General features: G+C 46.0%; 1 protein-coding gene across 2 annotated transcripts in view; it reads left to right on the forward strand.

Moving 5' to 3' along the window:
- Positions 1–14,881, forward strand: part of KLHL29 (kelch like family member 29) — a 668,905-nt gene that overhangs the window by 580,744 nt on the left and 73,280 nt on the right. For both annotated transcript variants that reach the window (XM_019520813.1, XM_019520814.1), the window contains exon 7: positions 2,753–3,012. In XM_019520813.1, coding sequence (XP_019376358.1) covers positions 2,753–3,012 — 260 coding nt within the window. The remainder of the gene's footprint in view (positions 1–2,752; positions 3,013–14,881) is intronic.

Genomic DNA, 14,881 nt, shown 5'->3' on the forward strand with positions numbered 1-14,881 from the left:
TTCCCCATCTCAGGATCAGAATTGTATCATATTGTAATCATTTCCTCCCAAGTTTCCAATCGCCTTCTTATCCTCCACCAGTTCTTCCCTGGTCTTAAAACCACTGTCCCTGAGGCCCTGCACTTCCTGCTTTCCAGACTACTGGGTTCTCCAGTTCTTGCCTGCTGATGTCCTCACCTCTGCCTTTTCCCCAGCTGTACCACAACAGAGTACTTTACGCTCTTACTGACTTCAGTGTGTTATTCTTGATTTCTTGGGACCCTTCTTCTTCTGCCAGTAGTCACATGCTGCTATTTCTGTTCTTTTCCCTTTGGCCTCTCCAGTGCCAGCTTCTCATAACTCCCATCCAAAACATCTTAATTTTCCTTTATAGCATGGAGTATGGACATCTGTGCTCCCAACCCTTCATTCAGACTGCAAAGATCTCAAAAAGGTGTTTTGGATTAGTTTTGTATAACCAAGGGAACAAATGTGGGGGTCAGCAGGAGAGCAAAGCCCACTGAATGTCACTGGAATACTTTGGAGGTCTTAAGTCTTACAGATATGACCTGACTTTTTCAATGCTTGTAGATGAACAAGGATAGAATCCCATTAACTAAATGATTCACAGACTGCAACAGGGAGGTGTATTTGCTTGAGCTGATTTCATAGTTTCATACCCATTAGGGGCTGGAAGGGACCTTACAGATCGTCAGCTCCAGCCCCCTTGCACTTGGGCAGGAAAAACTGGCCTGACTTCTAGGGCATGCTAAAAGATGCCTCCCTAAATTTAAAGAGCATATTCAGTACAAGTGAAAGGACCTTACACCAATACCTATGATGCCTTCAAGTAGACTGACACATGGAAACATCTACCTGGCCCTGCCAGCCCATATTCTCTGTGTCCAGCACATCAATATCATCCACAAACTTCAGGTGGTTGATCTTCCTAACTTGCACCTTTACCCCAATGTCCTTTTTGATGCAAACAGAGGATTTATCTTTTCAGATAGCAGTTCTGAGATTATCAATTAACAGTGCTCAATTTATCTTTCTGTAGCCCATCCCCATTCTCCCAAAGGTAGTAAATCATTCATTCCACTTCAACAATCATATTAGAAGTGATAGAGCCCACAACACCTTCCCAAGCCTTCTCAGTGGACTTCTATTCACTTTGAAGAGGGTGTTGAAGTAGATCAGATCATTATGGCATGGCAAAGAGACGTTTCTTGGGAAAGAGGAGCAATGGACATCTCTGAGAAGAAAACACTGGAACAAGGAGTCTGAGCATATAAAAATGTTGTCTTGAACCAAAATGAAGCATCACAGCTGCAGTAGGTCTCGCTTGAAGAGATGTGGTGGAGGGTGATTTGGGAACCATAGGATCAGCTGATAAAATCTGACAGCCTGTTTTCTAGACTGGTGCATGTACTACCAAGTAAAAATATAGGCCTAATCACATATTAATAAATTAGACTGTAGATAGTGTACTTGGGGATTTAAACCAGATGGAGGCAGTTGCGTTGAACACTGGCAGAAGAGGCGTCTGGCAGGAGTTTTAATGGCGGAGTTCTTGAAAAGCTTCACCTTTATGCCCAGTTCCGTGAGGTAGCCCCATAGACTATGATGCTGCCCAAATGTAATACATTTTCCTTTTAACAGCAGGCAAGCCTGCCTTGCACACATTAGTGCCCATGTTACCAGCTCTCTATACCTGAAGAAGGGTGTTGGTGCCTGAAAGCTTGCAAAGAACAGTTTTTCCAACTATTTAGTTGTTCTAATAAAAGATATCCCATCTACCCAAAGAACCTCACCTGCCCATATTACCAGCTGATCGTTCTTGTGACAGCTCTGTTGCTGGGTTGATTGGGTGTCTAGCACATCCTTGTTCTCTCTTTTATTTTAAAATCTCCAGCCCTGCTTTTAAATTAAATATACTCTGTTATTAGTAGTGTCTCACCTACCAGAAGGCTGAGCCCCATATCTATGAGCTCCCCTTGCATGACTTTGCTATTTGTATTTTTTTTTCTTCAGAGCATCTGAAAAGCAGAAAGGACAACAAAGTGTACAGTATAACTCACTCTTAACATAATGCTACACACAGGGCTGTTACTTCTGTTTGCTGGGTAGGAGATAATGCTGTCTCCTCTGTGCCTGATTTGCTTTGAAACACCACTACACAACATTTAACAGAAACCATTAGTATAATCTGTGTTTTGCATAAGGGATGTCATCACATTCAGCAGCAACAAAGTTCCTTTGGAAAAAAAAAGAGAGAGAGAGAGGGAGATTTTTTTATTTGAAGTAGCTTAGTAGCTGAGCAGGGCAAAAATTATCATAAAGTGACTGTAGCATCCTCAGAAAAGTCCTCAAAGTTATTTATTCTTAAAGCATCTGCACTGGTCTGTACTTCTGTGCTGTTTCTTAAAGGAACATTGTAGGCAGCAGAAGTAGCAGTGCCGATTTGCCCCCCGATTCCTACCGAATGGGTGGTTCTGGGATTTGAGGTCATGCAGCAGCTTTCCCCTCTGGACCCACAAGGGCTCAAACCAAATAAGCCAGCCAAGGAAGTAGCCTCCATCCAGGAAAGGATTTAAAAATTCAGCTCTAAAGAGACCGCATGTGCTCAACATGTTTTATTGTAATTAAAAGTCATTGGACTAACCAAGGAGTTATTCACAGTGAACCCAACGTCAACCCACAGCACCTGTTCTTTAATAAAATAACCACATGTTGTTTTTATTCATGTGCTGCCTTTATTTGCTTCATTTAGAAAAACAATTGACGGCTAGCAACTGCCTAGGAATATTAGCCATGGCCGAAGCCATGCAGTGCACTGAACTATACAACATGGCCAAAGCATACGCCCTGCAAATTTTCCCAGAGGTGGCAAACCAAGAGGAGATCCTTAATATCTCCAAAGACGACTTCATTTCCTACATGTCCAATGACAGCTTGAACACCAAAGCAGAGGAGCTGGTGTATGAAACAGTGATAAAGTGGATTAAGAAGGACGCTGCAATCAGAGCTCAGGTAAAAAATAGTCTTAGAAACCACTCTCTTTTCCATTCCCATAAATACCTCTTTAAAATAGAAGCTGGCCCCATGCAATTTTAAATGTGAAGACGAATAGGAGATGAGATGGTAGCAGTGAAAAGAACAAGAGGATCCAGGCTGTGGATGAAATGCATGCAATTTCCGAATCTGATCCCCATATCTGATTGTTTAGAATGAAAAGTGTCTAATTTGCTCCACCTGTCTTAGAAGGATGCAGCCCTGGAGGGGTTTTTTTGGCTGTGGACTTGACCAAAGATAAATCTTGAAGGATTAAAGCTGTGTGACATGTTACTTCAGGAAAGAGATGCATTTTAGTAAGGGGTACGCAGCCAACGCTAGTGAAAAGTAAAACTCATCAGAAAATCAGAATTTCTCTTGGCGCTGAATGCTAATCATGTCACTGTACAGTACGTACAAAAAAAAATTATACAGTCCCTTTACTGGGTAACTCAGGCACCCCTGCTGGTTATATACATATTTATTAGAGTCAGCTTGTCTTCACCATTACTGAATTATACAATGAAATATGGTGCATTGGGAAGTTAAGTGTCTGCCTAGCCCTGTTTTGAGATAAACATTATAAATAATAACTGGTTTTGAGGATAATGAGGTAAAACATTGTCCTCGGGGACAGAAGAATTATACTGATGACTCTCAAGGACCAGGCTTTTGTTTTAGATGTAACTGCATTTGGTTGACCTTCCCAGGAAACGGTGGTAGCATGAAGCTGAGTACCTGAAGTGCCTTCCCCTGCAACCCTGAGCTCTCCCCAAATAACCTGCAGTTGTGGAGGGGCCCAGGCAGCTGAGTGGTTTCCGCTGGAGTCCCATCCTCTACTGCTTCTGCTGTATTTCCTCAAGGAAACCTAAAAAAGACCTGAAATATCCTAGAGTGGCATGAAATCCCTCTGGCTCTTTTCCTTTTTAAGAGGAAGCATGGTCCACTTTGCCCTGGGATTCAGGAGACCTGGACATTAGCCCCTTCCCTGCCACAACCCCCTGCGTAGTCTTTGTGTGTCTGCTCCTCATCTAATCAAACGCAGGCAGTAGCACCGTCTTACCTCCTGGGGATGTGGAGCGAGGCGCGGTGGCTGTGATAATGATTGTCATGTGAAGTCCCTGAGATACACCGGCCCCAGGGGACTCAACCAACACTGGCTCAGGCACGGCTGTCAGTGTGTGGCTCTTGGGGGTCTCCTCCACACTTCCCTCTCTGGCAAGTGGCAAAGTGGATGAGACTGGAGCTTATGGAGCTTTCCTCCCTCCCTGGCGGCCTCCTTCAGGTTCTCGCACTGGAGAGGACTGTCAGGGCCACATTTATTATTACCAATGGTTATTATTCCCTCCAAACGTTTCCACAGTGCTGTCGATTTACTGAAACGGACCCCTCCTCGGCTCCTGCTGGCCTTATAAAACATGCTGTGCCTGCACACGTTTCTCGGCTTGTTTAAAGTTTGATGAAGACAGCCCGTTCTGAGCGGCTGCGTTACCGAGACACAACTTCATGCAAACAATGGGATGGGAACGGGGGCAGGAGTGGAAGGAAGCTCGCAGAATGGATCTGTTTGCCTGGCACAGACAGAGGGTGTCACTCACTGTGCAATCTGGGTTGTGTTTTCAAGATTGCTGGTTTAAATATTTCCTTCTGCTTCCTGCTGTGGTGATGTTATGAATTTATTTTTTAAGTGGTGGTTTTCATTCTCCCTTCGTTTCCCACCTGCCATCCCCTCCTCCTCTTTCACTTTCATGTTGCGGTCGTATTTTTTCAAATTGCCTTCCTCCCTCTCCTGCTTCTGAAAAGCTTTTATAGTTTATGATGGCATCTTTATTTGTTTCTCCAAATTTCTCGCTGTGGCGTTTGGTTTTGTACATTACTTTTCAACGGTTTTTAATTTTTTATACATGTCTATAGAAAAATGAGCGTATTGAATACATTCGCATTAAAGGTAAAGTAGCTGGCTGCTTTCCTATCCAAACATACTTTCTAAGGGTTTGCTGCTTTTACTATCCAAACATACTGCTAATCACTTTCTAAGAGTTTGCTGCTCTAAATTTTTTCTCACCTTTTTGTGTCCCACCAACTTATTATAAGACCCTTGTCAGATAAATGCTTATTTTCTAAAAGCAGAAGTTCTTGCTTTTTAGATTTACGGTGCAAAACTCTCTGCTTAAATTTTTATAATGGCATCTGCGTTTTCAGAGCACAGGAACAAATTATTCTGGGGTGGGGGAGGAAGAGGAGGGTGGAGATAAAGTCAGCCCTAACCAGTTGTCCGACTGATAAAAATGATCAGTGAAAATCTGGATGATACCTCTTTGCAGCATGAGAAATGATGCCGGCATAGTCCTCCCTGATGCCTAGGCCCTCCCCCAGCATCCTTTGAATGCCAGAGGAGTCCAAGGTGCTCAGGCCCTTGTGCAGTTAGACCCGCTGTTTCTGCCAGACCTGTCGCGGTCACGCTGAGCGCACCGGGAATGCTCCTGGAGTCCTGAGCAGTGGTTTTGACTCAATTCACTCTCCAATGGGCTGCAAGCCACTTGGTGCAGACAGCCTGCAGGCACAAGACGGCGTAGCTCCCACTGCCCTGGGAGACTTAGCCGACCTACACAGCCACAGGTGTGAGAAGGGCCATGGTCCTGAATCCCAGTCCTGGGAAGGCCCTGCCAGTGGGGCTCCTAATGAGGTATTGCCACCGACTGAAACGGCAGTTGAGGAATAACAGGACAAGCTGGACTGATTGCATTCCCCACTTGCTCAGGGTTTGCAGCTGGCTCAGAGGTGAGCACTTTTCTGCTGCGCTGTATGAAGCTCAAGCCCTTCAGTCATTTCATACAGTTCTGGATATAGTGCCCTGGGGCGTGCTTGGGGTTTTATGGAGATGCACAGAGACGAGAAGAGCTTACATTCACAAACATAGGCTGCAGACCGGGGTGGGCCACCCGGGCCACGGCCCGACCAGCTTTTAGGCAAGTTAATTCCTATAACCCACAAATGCGCAATTGTCATTCTGGTGAAAACTGTATAGCTATTTTTTTAACTGCATAGCGGGCTAAATGAACGTGCTGAAAGTTGGTTGGGCCATGGCCCAGGTGGCCCACCCCGTTCCACAGCCAAGATGACACAGTGAGTGAAGGTATTGACCCCCAGAAAAGCAGGTATCGCCCCTCCTTTTTTGGACCCCTTTTTGGCTCTTGCAAGTGCACCCCTCAGGGGACCAGCCTTGCTTCACCTCACTTCACTTCCTCTCCCCTGCTCCCAACCGTGTTAATCTGAAATCCTGGTTGTGTTTGGCACCTGTAACCTCTTTTCCTCTGGGAGTCTGTGACAGCAGCTGACTGAAGTGACTCAGAAGCAGTTTCTCCAAAGTAAAGCACTGTTTATTCCCCCAAAGGTGAAGAGCAGGCAGAGACGAGGCTAAAGCGATAAATGGCCAGTGTGATCACACCTTGCTTTTAATTTGGAAGTTTTGGCTGAGATCCACCCAGCCCAGACATCCCTGTCCCAGGGATCTTTTGCCTCCGTGTGTGTGTGCATGGCCGTCTTCCCCAGGGGCAGGCTCTCAGAGCCTATTTCACCCTTCCTCCTTACTAAGCCCAGCATCTTTTCATGGCTCCATGCCCCACTTGATCCTAGCCTCAGACCCGGATGAGTAAATCCATGAGTTCAGCTGGAGCCAAGTAGAGGCAGGTGTCTTTAAGGACCCTTATGCATGTCATTGTTTTGTTTCCTGGTTGTGCTTAGGTTTAACTCCATGCAGTCAGGAAGGACAATCTGAACCAGGTAAACCGTGGGGTAGATGAGGCTCGTTTAAAAGTAACATGCAACAGCCTCATTCTCCAGAGCAGGACGAAGCAGGGCGACAACGCCAGTGAAAGAAAGCTCCTTGGAAAGTTGTTGGGAGGCTGCCTATGTTTGCACACTAGCCTGGTTGTAATCACACGACTTCTTCATGGGTGGGTTTTGCATGGGATAAACGGGATTTAGTCCCCCTGCCCTCCTTCATTGAAAGACCGTGGGAACTGGATGCCTGTCTGCTCCCAGGGCCTTCCTTGGTTATCAAATTCTTCTTAGTGTTGCTAATCCTCTCCTGGTCGGGCACTGCCAGAGAGGCAGCAGAGGGGAGGCTCCTAACCGAGACCCGACTGTGAAACAAGCATGAAAGAATATATTCCCGGCTGGGCTTTTAGTGCCTCAGAGTGGGCTGAGGCGGGGAAGCCTTATGTGAAGTAGGTGAATGAGGGGGCACAAGCCCCAGGTGCTAATTATTAAGGGTGGGAGGCGCTGGAACTGAGGTTGAGGGCCACTGGGATTGAAGCAGCCATGCTGCTAGTCTGGCAGCTATAGGATGGGGCTGTTGGGAGAGAGGTTGAGAATGAGTCAGTGATGCAAGGAGGCTCTCTGTTCCTGGAAGATAAGAGTTGTGGGGGAAAAGAAGCAGGGGGTGAAGACAGAGGGGCACCCCGTCTGCTGCCTCAGCGTGGGTTTTATTTCTTGGCTCAGCATGACATTTGGCCGCACCATTGGGGGGCAGGCACCTTCCCCCATAGCTTTCAGGCCCCTAGAGCTGCTCTGGCTCCACCCCCTGGTCTCCTTTCCTTCTGTGTGGAGCTGGAGTCCCACAGCTGTCAGGACCCCTACCTTCACCTCCTGGGTCCTGAACACCACCCAGATCCTCAGTTGTCCCCTAGGCACTCCCTCCCCCTGCACCTCCGCTTTGCCCAGGGCAACAGAAGAGCTTGCTACGCCTCTGGATATACGAGTTTTACAGCATCGCAGAGAAACAGCATCTGGGAGTCTACAAAGAGACCGTAACAGTGCTTTAAAGGTCACTGATCCATCTCTGTAAGACAGACAGGCAGTTCAAATAATGAAATATTCATTAAGCTTATATTTGGTAAGTAACTGGACCCCAGTGCTTTGAAACGGCATGCTAGCTGCATATGGTAACACTTTTGGAACCATACCGGTACCATGGGTAATGCATGAAATCAATCTAACCAAAAGAAACAGCATCTCATGTGAGGTTCCTGAATAGTTAGGTAATTTCCTGTTGCCGTGAGAGCAGACTACTGGTCCTAGAAATATCTTTTGATTACTTGTCACTAGATGGAAAGCCTGCAGCAGACTGACACATCTGGAAACACTGGAGTTGCTGTTTTTCTATTTGTTTCTCTTCCCGACTGATGGATGAGATGGTAGGGTTTATCCTTATAGTTATCCTTTTGATAAGCTTATTATACCTTTAGGGAGATCATGCAAAAAATATGTTGGCTAATGAGGCCATGCTATCTGAAAAGCGGCATGGTTTAGTGGTCTGAGGACAGGCAGGACTTGGCACTAGGCCCTCAGGAGTTCACGTCCCAGCTCAGGCTCACTGTGTGGCCTAAGGCAAGGCAGTTTAGCTCTCTGCTTCCACTTCCCTCTTCACAATGTGGGAAAATAACACCTACCACATAGAGTGCTGGGAAGATACGTTGGATAATGAGATGCGTCCACAGCTGGTATTAATCAACATTGCTGTGTTAATGAAGCTGTGTCAATATAACTGAGTTGAAAATCCAGCCCCGTATCAGTACAAGGTGGTGACGATCTAAAGGGCTGTGTAAGCGGCAGTTCGGTATCTGACTAGACTACCCGAGAACGGGGACCACGAGAAACGTCACCACGTGCTGATCCAAGCGTAAAGGAGGTTTCTTTGGCCTGCCTCGTCTCACGTAAATACACAGCAACGTGTATCGCAAAAAAACCCCACAAAGCAAAACAAACGGCAGAAACCTAACTAAAACAAGACACTGTACAGCGCACGGTTCTCCCCCGGGATGAGGATGAGAGAATAAACACGTGACAGATGTTAGTCGTCTTACTCGGTGCGAGGCTGGACGATGCTTCGGCACTGAAGGAACCTGGGCCAAGAATCTGAGCGGAAAAGAAGTCACGATCCCCGTCATTCGCACAGGCACAATGGCACACCCTTCATCTAAGCACTGTGTCATACCAAAATGTCCAGTTATAAAATGAAATGGCTTACCCATAACAGTATCAATGAGCTTCCTATGAGCTCATGTCCACAGCGAGAGCTCTGTCTAAATATCTTAATGGCACCTGAGGACCGCAGCTTGGTAGACAAATGGAAGCTAATTTAGAGAATAGCAAGACAAATGATTAAGGACTAGAGGAATTGATTTAGGAGGAAAGATTAAAAGGATTGTATATGCAGAGTTTGGTCTAACGACAGTTAAAGTGGAGATAACTGTCTGCAACTATGTGAAGACAGAAAGGAGAGGAATTGCCTAGGAGGCTGGAAAGAAGCAAGTGTAGGAGCAAAGGCATACAGTTATGACAAGGTAAATGTAAGCTGTAAAAACACCAAAGCACACCTGAAAACTCAGCATCTAGTGAGAGCAAGGGAAGAAGATGCAGAGGTGGAAGAGTGGCTTTACATCAAAAGTGTTATGAATGCCAATGAACTACATTTTAACCATTCAAGAGAATCTCTGGATAGGCTGCAAGGAACAGCAAAGGAGAAACTGGATTTCTAAAGGAAACGAAAATGAAAAGCTCCTGGTCAGCTCTCAAGGTATTGGATGCCATATTCAGGCGGATTTTAAATATGCAGATTTCACAGGAGGCATCAAAGAGGTTCCAAAGTTACGATCCCTCGAGAAGAGAGTTCGACAAGAAGAAAACATGATCTTGAGTCGGCTCCTTAGCAATGAGGAGGAAAAGCAAAATGACATCATCCATATCAACCTTGACGAGCTACTTAGATTTGTCATAATTAAAAATGCATTCATTGACCAATGTTTTTCAGTGGTGCTAGGTTTCAGAAAGCAAATGTGAGGTAAATGTGGAATATAAGCTGCAATTTTCAAATTACACCTGACTAATATTAACATTCGTGGAGATTTTGGTGCTTAGAACTTTTCAGCTCTATTTGAAATCCCAGCCCTAGTAACCAAGATAGTAGGAGAATGCATTGAAGTTCACCTGTGCAGAAAACAGAACAATCCTAAAAGATACAATAATTAGCATCCAACTAACCCAAAATTGTCATAAATTGAATGCAAGAATTGAGAAGTAGCCTTTGTGACTTCACATCGCAGTGGACTCCTCGAAGATCCCAGGTTTAAATGAACCTTTTTCTAAAGAACAGTCAAGCAAGAACCATCAGCACCCACGCAGGCCTAGGAAGCGAAGAAATAGGAGCTGGAAAGAGACAGAATAAGTTCATACCAACCATGGAGGTTGAGGGAAATAACAGATACAACACAAACAGCAAATTACAGGGAGATGCAGGGCGAGCAGGCCCATTAATAAATGAATAAGCAGTTGAAGTTTCCTATTATTGATAAAGGTTGTGTGTAGACCTTTTTAAAGATGGCAATGATGTTAGTAGGATCATAGGAAAGTCGGGTTGGAAGGGACCTCACGAGCTCATCTCAGAGCAGGATCATCCCTGACTAAGCCATCCCAGGCAGGTGTCTGTCCAACCTGCTCTTGAAAACTTCCAAGGATGGAGATGCCACGATTTCTCTGGACAGCCTGTTGCAATGCTTGACCACCCACATTGTCAGAAATTTCATCCTAATCTCCAACCTAAATTTCCCATGCTGCAGCTTGAGGACATGGCTCCTAGTCTTCTCCCCTATGGCCACAGAGAAAAGCCCACCTCCACCATCTCTCTAATGACCCTTCGGGTATTTGAAGACTGTTAATAAGTCCCCTTCAGTCTTCTCTTCTCCAAAATAAATAACTCTTTAAGACTTTCCGCCTTTCCTCATAAGGCTTACCTCCCAGGCCCTTAACCATTTTTTTTTGCTCTGCGCTGGAGTCTTTCTGAACTGTCCACATCCTTCTTCAGGGGTGGGGCCCAAAACTGGACACAGTACTCCAGGTGAAGCCTCACTAGTGCTGAATAGACCAGAGGAATCACTTCCCTTGATTTACAAGTGACACTCCTGTTAATATAACCCACTTTGCTGTTTGCTTTTTTTGCAACAAGAGCACACTGTTGGCTCTTTCAGCTTCTAGTGTACTGCAACCCATATCTTTTTTAGTACTGTAGCCTAGCTAATCATTCCCCAATCTCTAGTTGTACATGCAGTTAGTCCATCCCAAATACACAACTTTTCACTTGTTCTTCTTGAATCTCACCTAAATGATTGCAGACCGTTTCTCCAGTTTATCCAAGTCATTCTGGATCCTAGCCCTATCCTCCAGAGGACCTGCAACTCCATCCAACTTTGTATCGTCCACAAATTTGCTGTGTGTCCACTCAATCCCACTGTCCAAATCATTACTGAAGATATTAAACAATACTGAACCCAGGACAGACCTAGGGGAACCCCACCTGATACCTCCTCCCGACTAGACACTGAGCCATTGATGACTTAATGGGGAAACAAAACATGAAAAGTAGTTTAGGGTCATGCTTCCCCTGAAGTCCTCTCTCTACTTGTATATCTTCCCAACGCATTTTCCTATTTTAAAAAAAATATATATTTCCTCCTGTACTTGAAGAAACCTATTGACTAAGGCAGAGTGGTTCTCAACATTCATAGTTTCATAGCTGGAAGATTCAAGGCACCTTGTTAGATTCGAGGCACCCCACTTAGCTTTATTCATTTCTCGACAAGGGAAAAGTAGGAGAGCAATTCTTCTGTTGCAAAGCATTCAGAAAGACCACAACAGGTCCGACTGTTTTTGACACTGTGGATTCCTATTGGAAATATCTGGGTTTATCTTGTGCATCATGTGTAGGTGTTTTCACACCTAACAGTGCTTATTAAAAAAAAAATCTCAGTACACTCTCATTGAGAATCACAGGACTAAGTTCACAATCCTTCGAACATTTACATAAGCAAGTAGCTTCATCCCTGACGCTCCTTTCTCCATCACTTCGCGGTATGTCAGTGACAGAAGCAGGAATAAAGTTCCTGGCTCTAAGTTACCCCAGTGCAAACATTGGGCACTTTCTGAATGGAAGAATAAGCATGAAGAAATCATTTTTGTGTGTTGGGGTAGGGAGATGTGCGTACACGTGCATGTGTCATTATGCTGTATCAGATATATGTGCCAGGAACTAGTTTCTTTTTTCAAAGCACATAACGGGGACTAACTATTTCTTCATGACAGCATGGTTCTTGTGGTGCATAGGCGTGTATACAGGTGTATATGTAGGTGGATATTTATAATCAGCACGAATGAAATGCCAATTACCGGTTGTCATCTCTTTTGTTATGTTTTGAGTTCTTTTATTTCAGCAGGGTTTAGTCAGCTGAAGAAGTAGCTTCTGCTGAGATTATTTCTGAAAAGTTTTAGTTCAAGACAAATCCTGAGTGTAATGACTTAATGATTTATCTTCCCATGTGCTTAAAAAAAAAAGCCCCTTATCATGTTACCCCTAAAAATGCATGCTCACACATTGTTCCTTGAACAGTTAAAGACCGGGCAGCCGCTTCCTTTATGCAATTGATGTTACAGTGTTTTGTCAGCTGTGCTGCCATAAAGGTGTCGTGTTGAAGTTTCGTTTCAGGAAGAGAGGGCTGCTATAGTCCTCTTGCTGTGCATGGGATGTATACATGTAACTCCCTCCTGTTAAGTGACTATGTGAGTCCAGAGCCTGGGAATCAGATTTAATTCCAAGTGCTCGTCTTGTGATGTTTCCAGCTCCAATGTTATCAGGCTTGGGAGTTTCATTTGAGAGCAACTTTTTACTTGCAATAAGCTGCTCTTGGTAATGAATGATAGATAAATGAATATGAACTCCATCATAGCTGAAGTTCCTCTGGGTGTGTCCTAACGCTTTTACTTGTGGAAGAGGGTATTAAAAGTAGACCATGTCTTTGTAATATCCCTGGGCAATATGGGCTGAAGTCAAGTCAAAAAAAAAAAAAAAGTTGAGGGTCTATTAAAGTCAAATGGTCCATGGGGTGATTAAGGCACCCTGGTACTGACAGCCAGTACCGCACAAGGGAGTAATGTTCTAGAGTCATGTCCAGCTGCTTTTGACTCCCTAGCTAAAATAGCCCATTACCCATATACAGATGGGTTACCAGTAGATAAACTTCCACACAAATCCAGAGCAGGGCTTAAACTTAGACATTTGCAGCCATAGCAAGACACTCTAACTCAGGGGTGGGCAAAATGCGGCCCCAGGGGCTGGATGTGGCCCACCAGGCCACTCTATCTGGCCCACGGGGCCCCTAAAAAATTTTGAAAACTAATATTTATCTGCCCCTGGCTGCCTGTCATGCAGCCCTCGATGGCTTGCCAAAGCTCAGTAAGCGGCCCTCTGCCCAAAATAATTGCCTGCCCGTGCCCTAACTGCTTGGTCCGTGTATCCTACAATGCACATTGAAGCAGAGGCCCCAATTGTCAGACAGTGCTTGAATGCTGCAAAAACATACCTAAAAGGAGCATCTTTCTGACAACATGAAGTCTTGTGATGTTCATGAGGAGTCTAAAAGCAGCAGCTGGTGGCCGCAGTGGATCCAGGCGGAGTGTGAATGATTCTTAAGATCCCTCCTGCTCCACTCAAAGTTTAAAACCAACTACCAGGCAGGGACAGCCATGTTTCGGTTCAGGTGGGCAGAGGGAGTCAGTTGACTTCATGGCTCGCTGTTATCTCCTTGGTTTCTGCTAATCTTTTCCTTCCGTAGATATTAACAACCCTTGATCTTCTGCTAATGAACTGCACTTTCTTCTACAATTGTCCTGGTAGTGTGCTGCTACCTAGGACCCTCTGCTGCAGACTGAGTGCACAGAGAGCAGATTTGCAGATGACAGCAAACTGGATGGAGTTGCAGACATTTTAGAGGAGGAGATTAGGGTTCAGAAGGACCTTGTCAAACTGGGAAAATGGGCTGAAATGAAATTAAATAAAGACAAATGTAAAGTGCTGCACTTAGGATGGAATAATCAGATGCCCAAGTACATATTGGGGAATGACTGGCTAGGCTGCAGCACTGCAGAAAATGAACTGGTGATTATAGTGGACTACAAGCTGAATATGAGCCAACAGTGTGCTCTTGTTTGAAAAAAAAAACCAATAGCATACTGGGTTGTTTCAATAGGAGTATCACTTCCAATGCAGCACTGGTGAAACCTCACCTAGAGTACTGCACCTGGGTTTAGGCGCGGTGGGCAAAATACAGCCCACGGGCCAGATCCAGCTCACAGCAGGTCTTTATCCAGCCCGCAGCAGGTCCCTCAGTCCCCTGGCCCAGGCACAGTCCAGCTCTGGCACGTCCTGCTGCCTCCTGGGCATACCGCAGGGCTGGGGCAGCTCCACAGCTGGACTGCCTTTCTAGACAGCCCAGGTGGCAGGTGACTCCTTCTGGCTGCCGAAGCCAGCGGCCCCAGCCCTGTGGCACCAGCGGGGACGGACACTGTACAGCCCCGGCACCACGCCTGCTCCAGGCTCACCAGGCTCAGCAGCAGCGCCAGACAGAAGTTGTTGCTCAGTGCAGGGTAAAAGCAGCCCCTCTTGCTCCCGCTGCCGGCAGTTCCCTGCTGCAGCCTCCTGGAGCCTGCACTGGGCTCCCCTGTGTCTCCATTGCTGTCACCACTGCCTCCTGGCTGCCCTGCGGGGAGATGCCACATGGCGCATGGGCTCCAAGCTGTTGCAGGGCAGCAGCTGACTGGCTCAGGGGGTGCGTTCAGGGGCTCCCATGCACACCCCACTGTACCCCCATCTGCCCCCCTGCAAACCCCACAACCACACCCTTCCCCACACACAATCACACACCCCACAAATACCGCACCCACACACACGCCCCCACACACCTGCGCACAGAGCCCACCCCATATACACCCACCCCACCAGGCACACCCCACACACCTT

The sequence above is a fragment of the Gavialis gangeticus genome, unplaced genomic scaffold, assembly GCF_001723915.1.
Source record: "Gavialis gangeticus isolate Ggan-Ray unplaced genomic scaffold, GavGan_comp1, whole genome shotgun sequence".
Lineage (NCBI taxonomy): Eukaryota > Metazoa > Chordata > Crocodylia > Gavialidae > Gavialis > Gavialis gangeticus.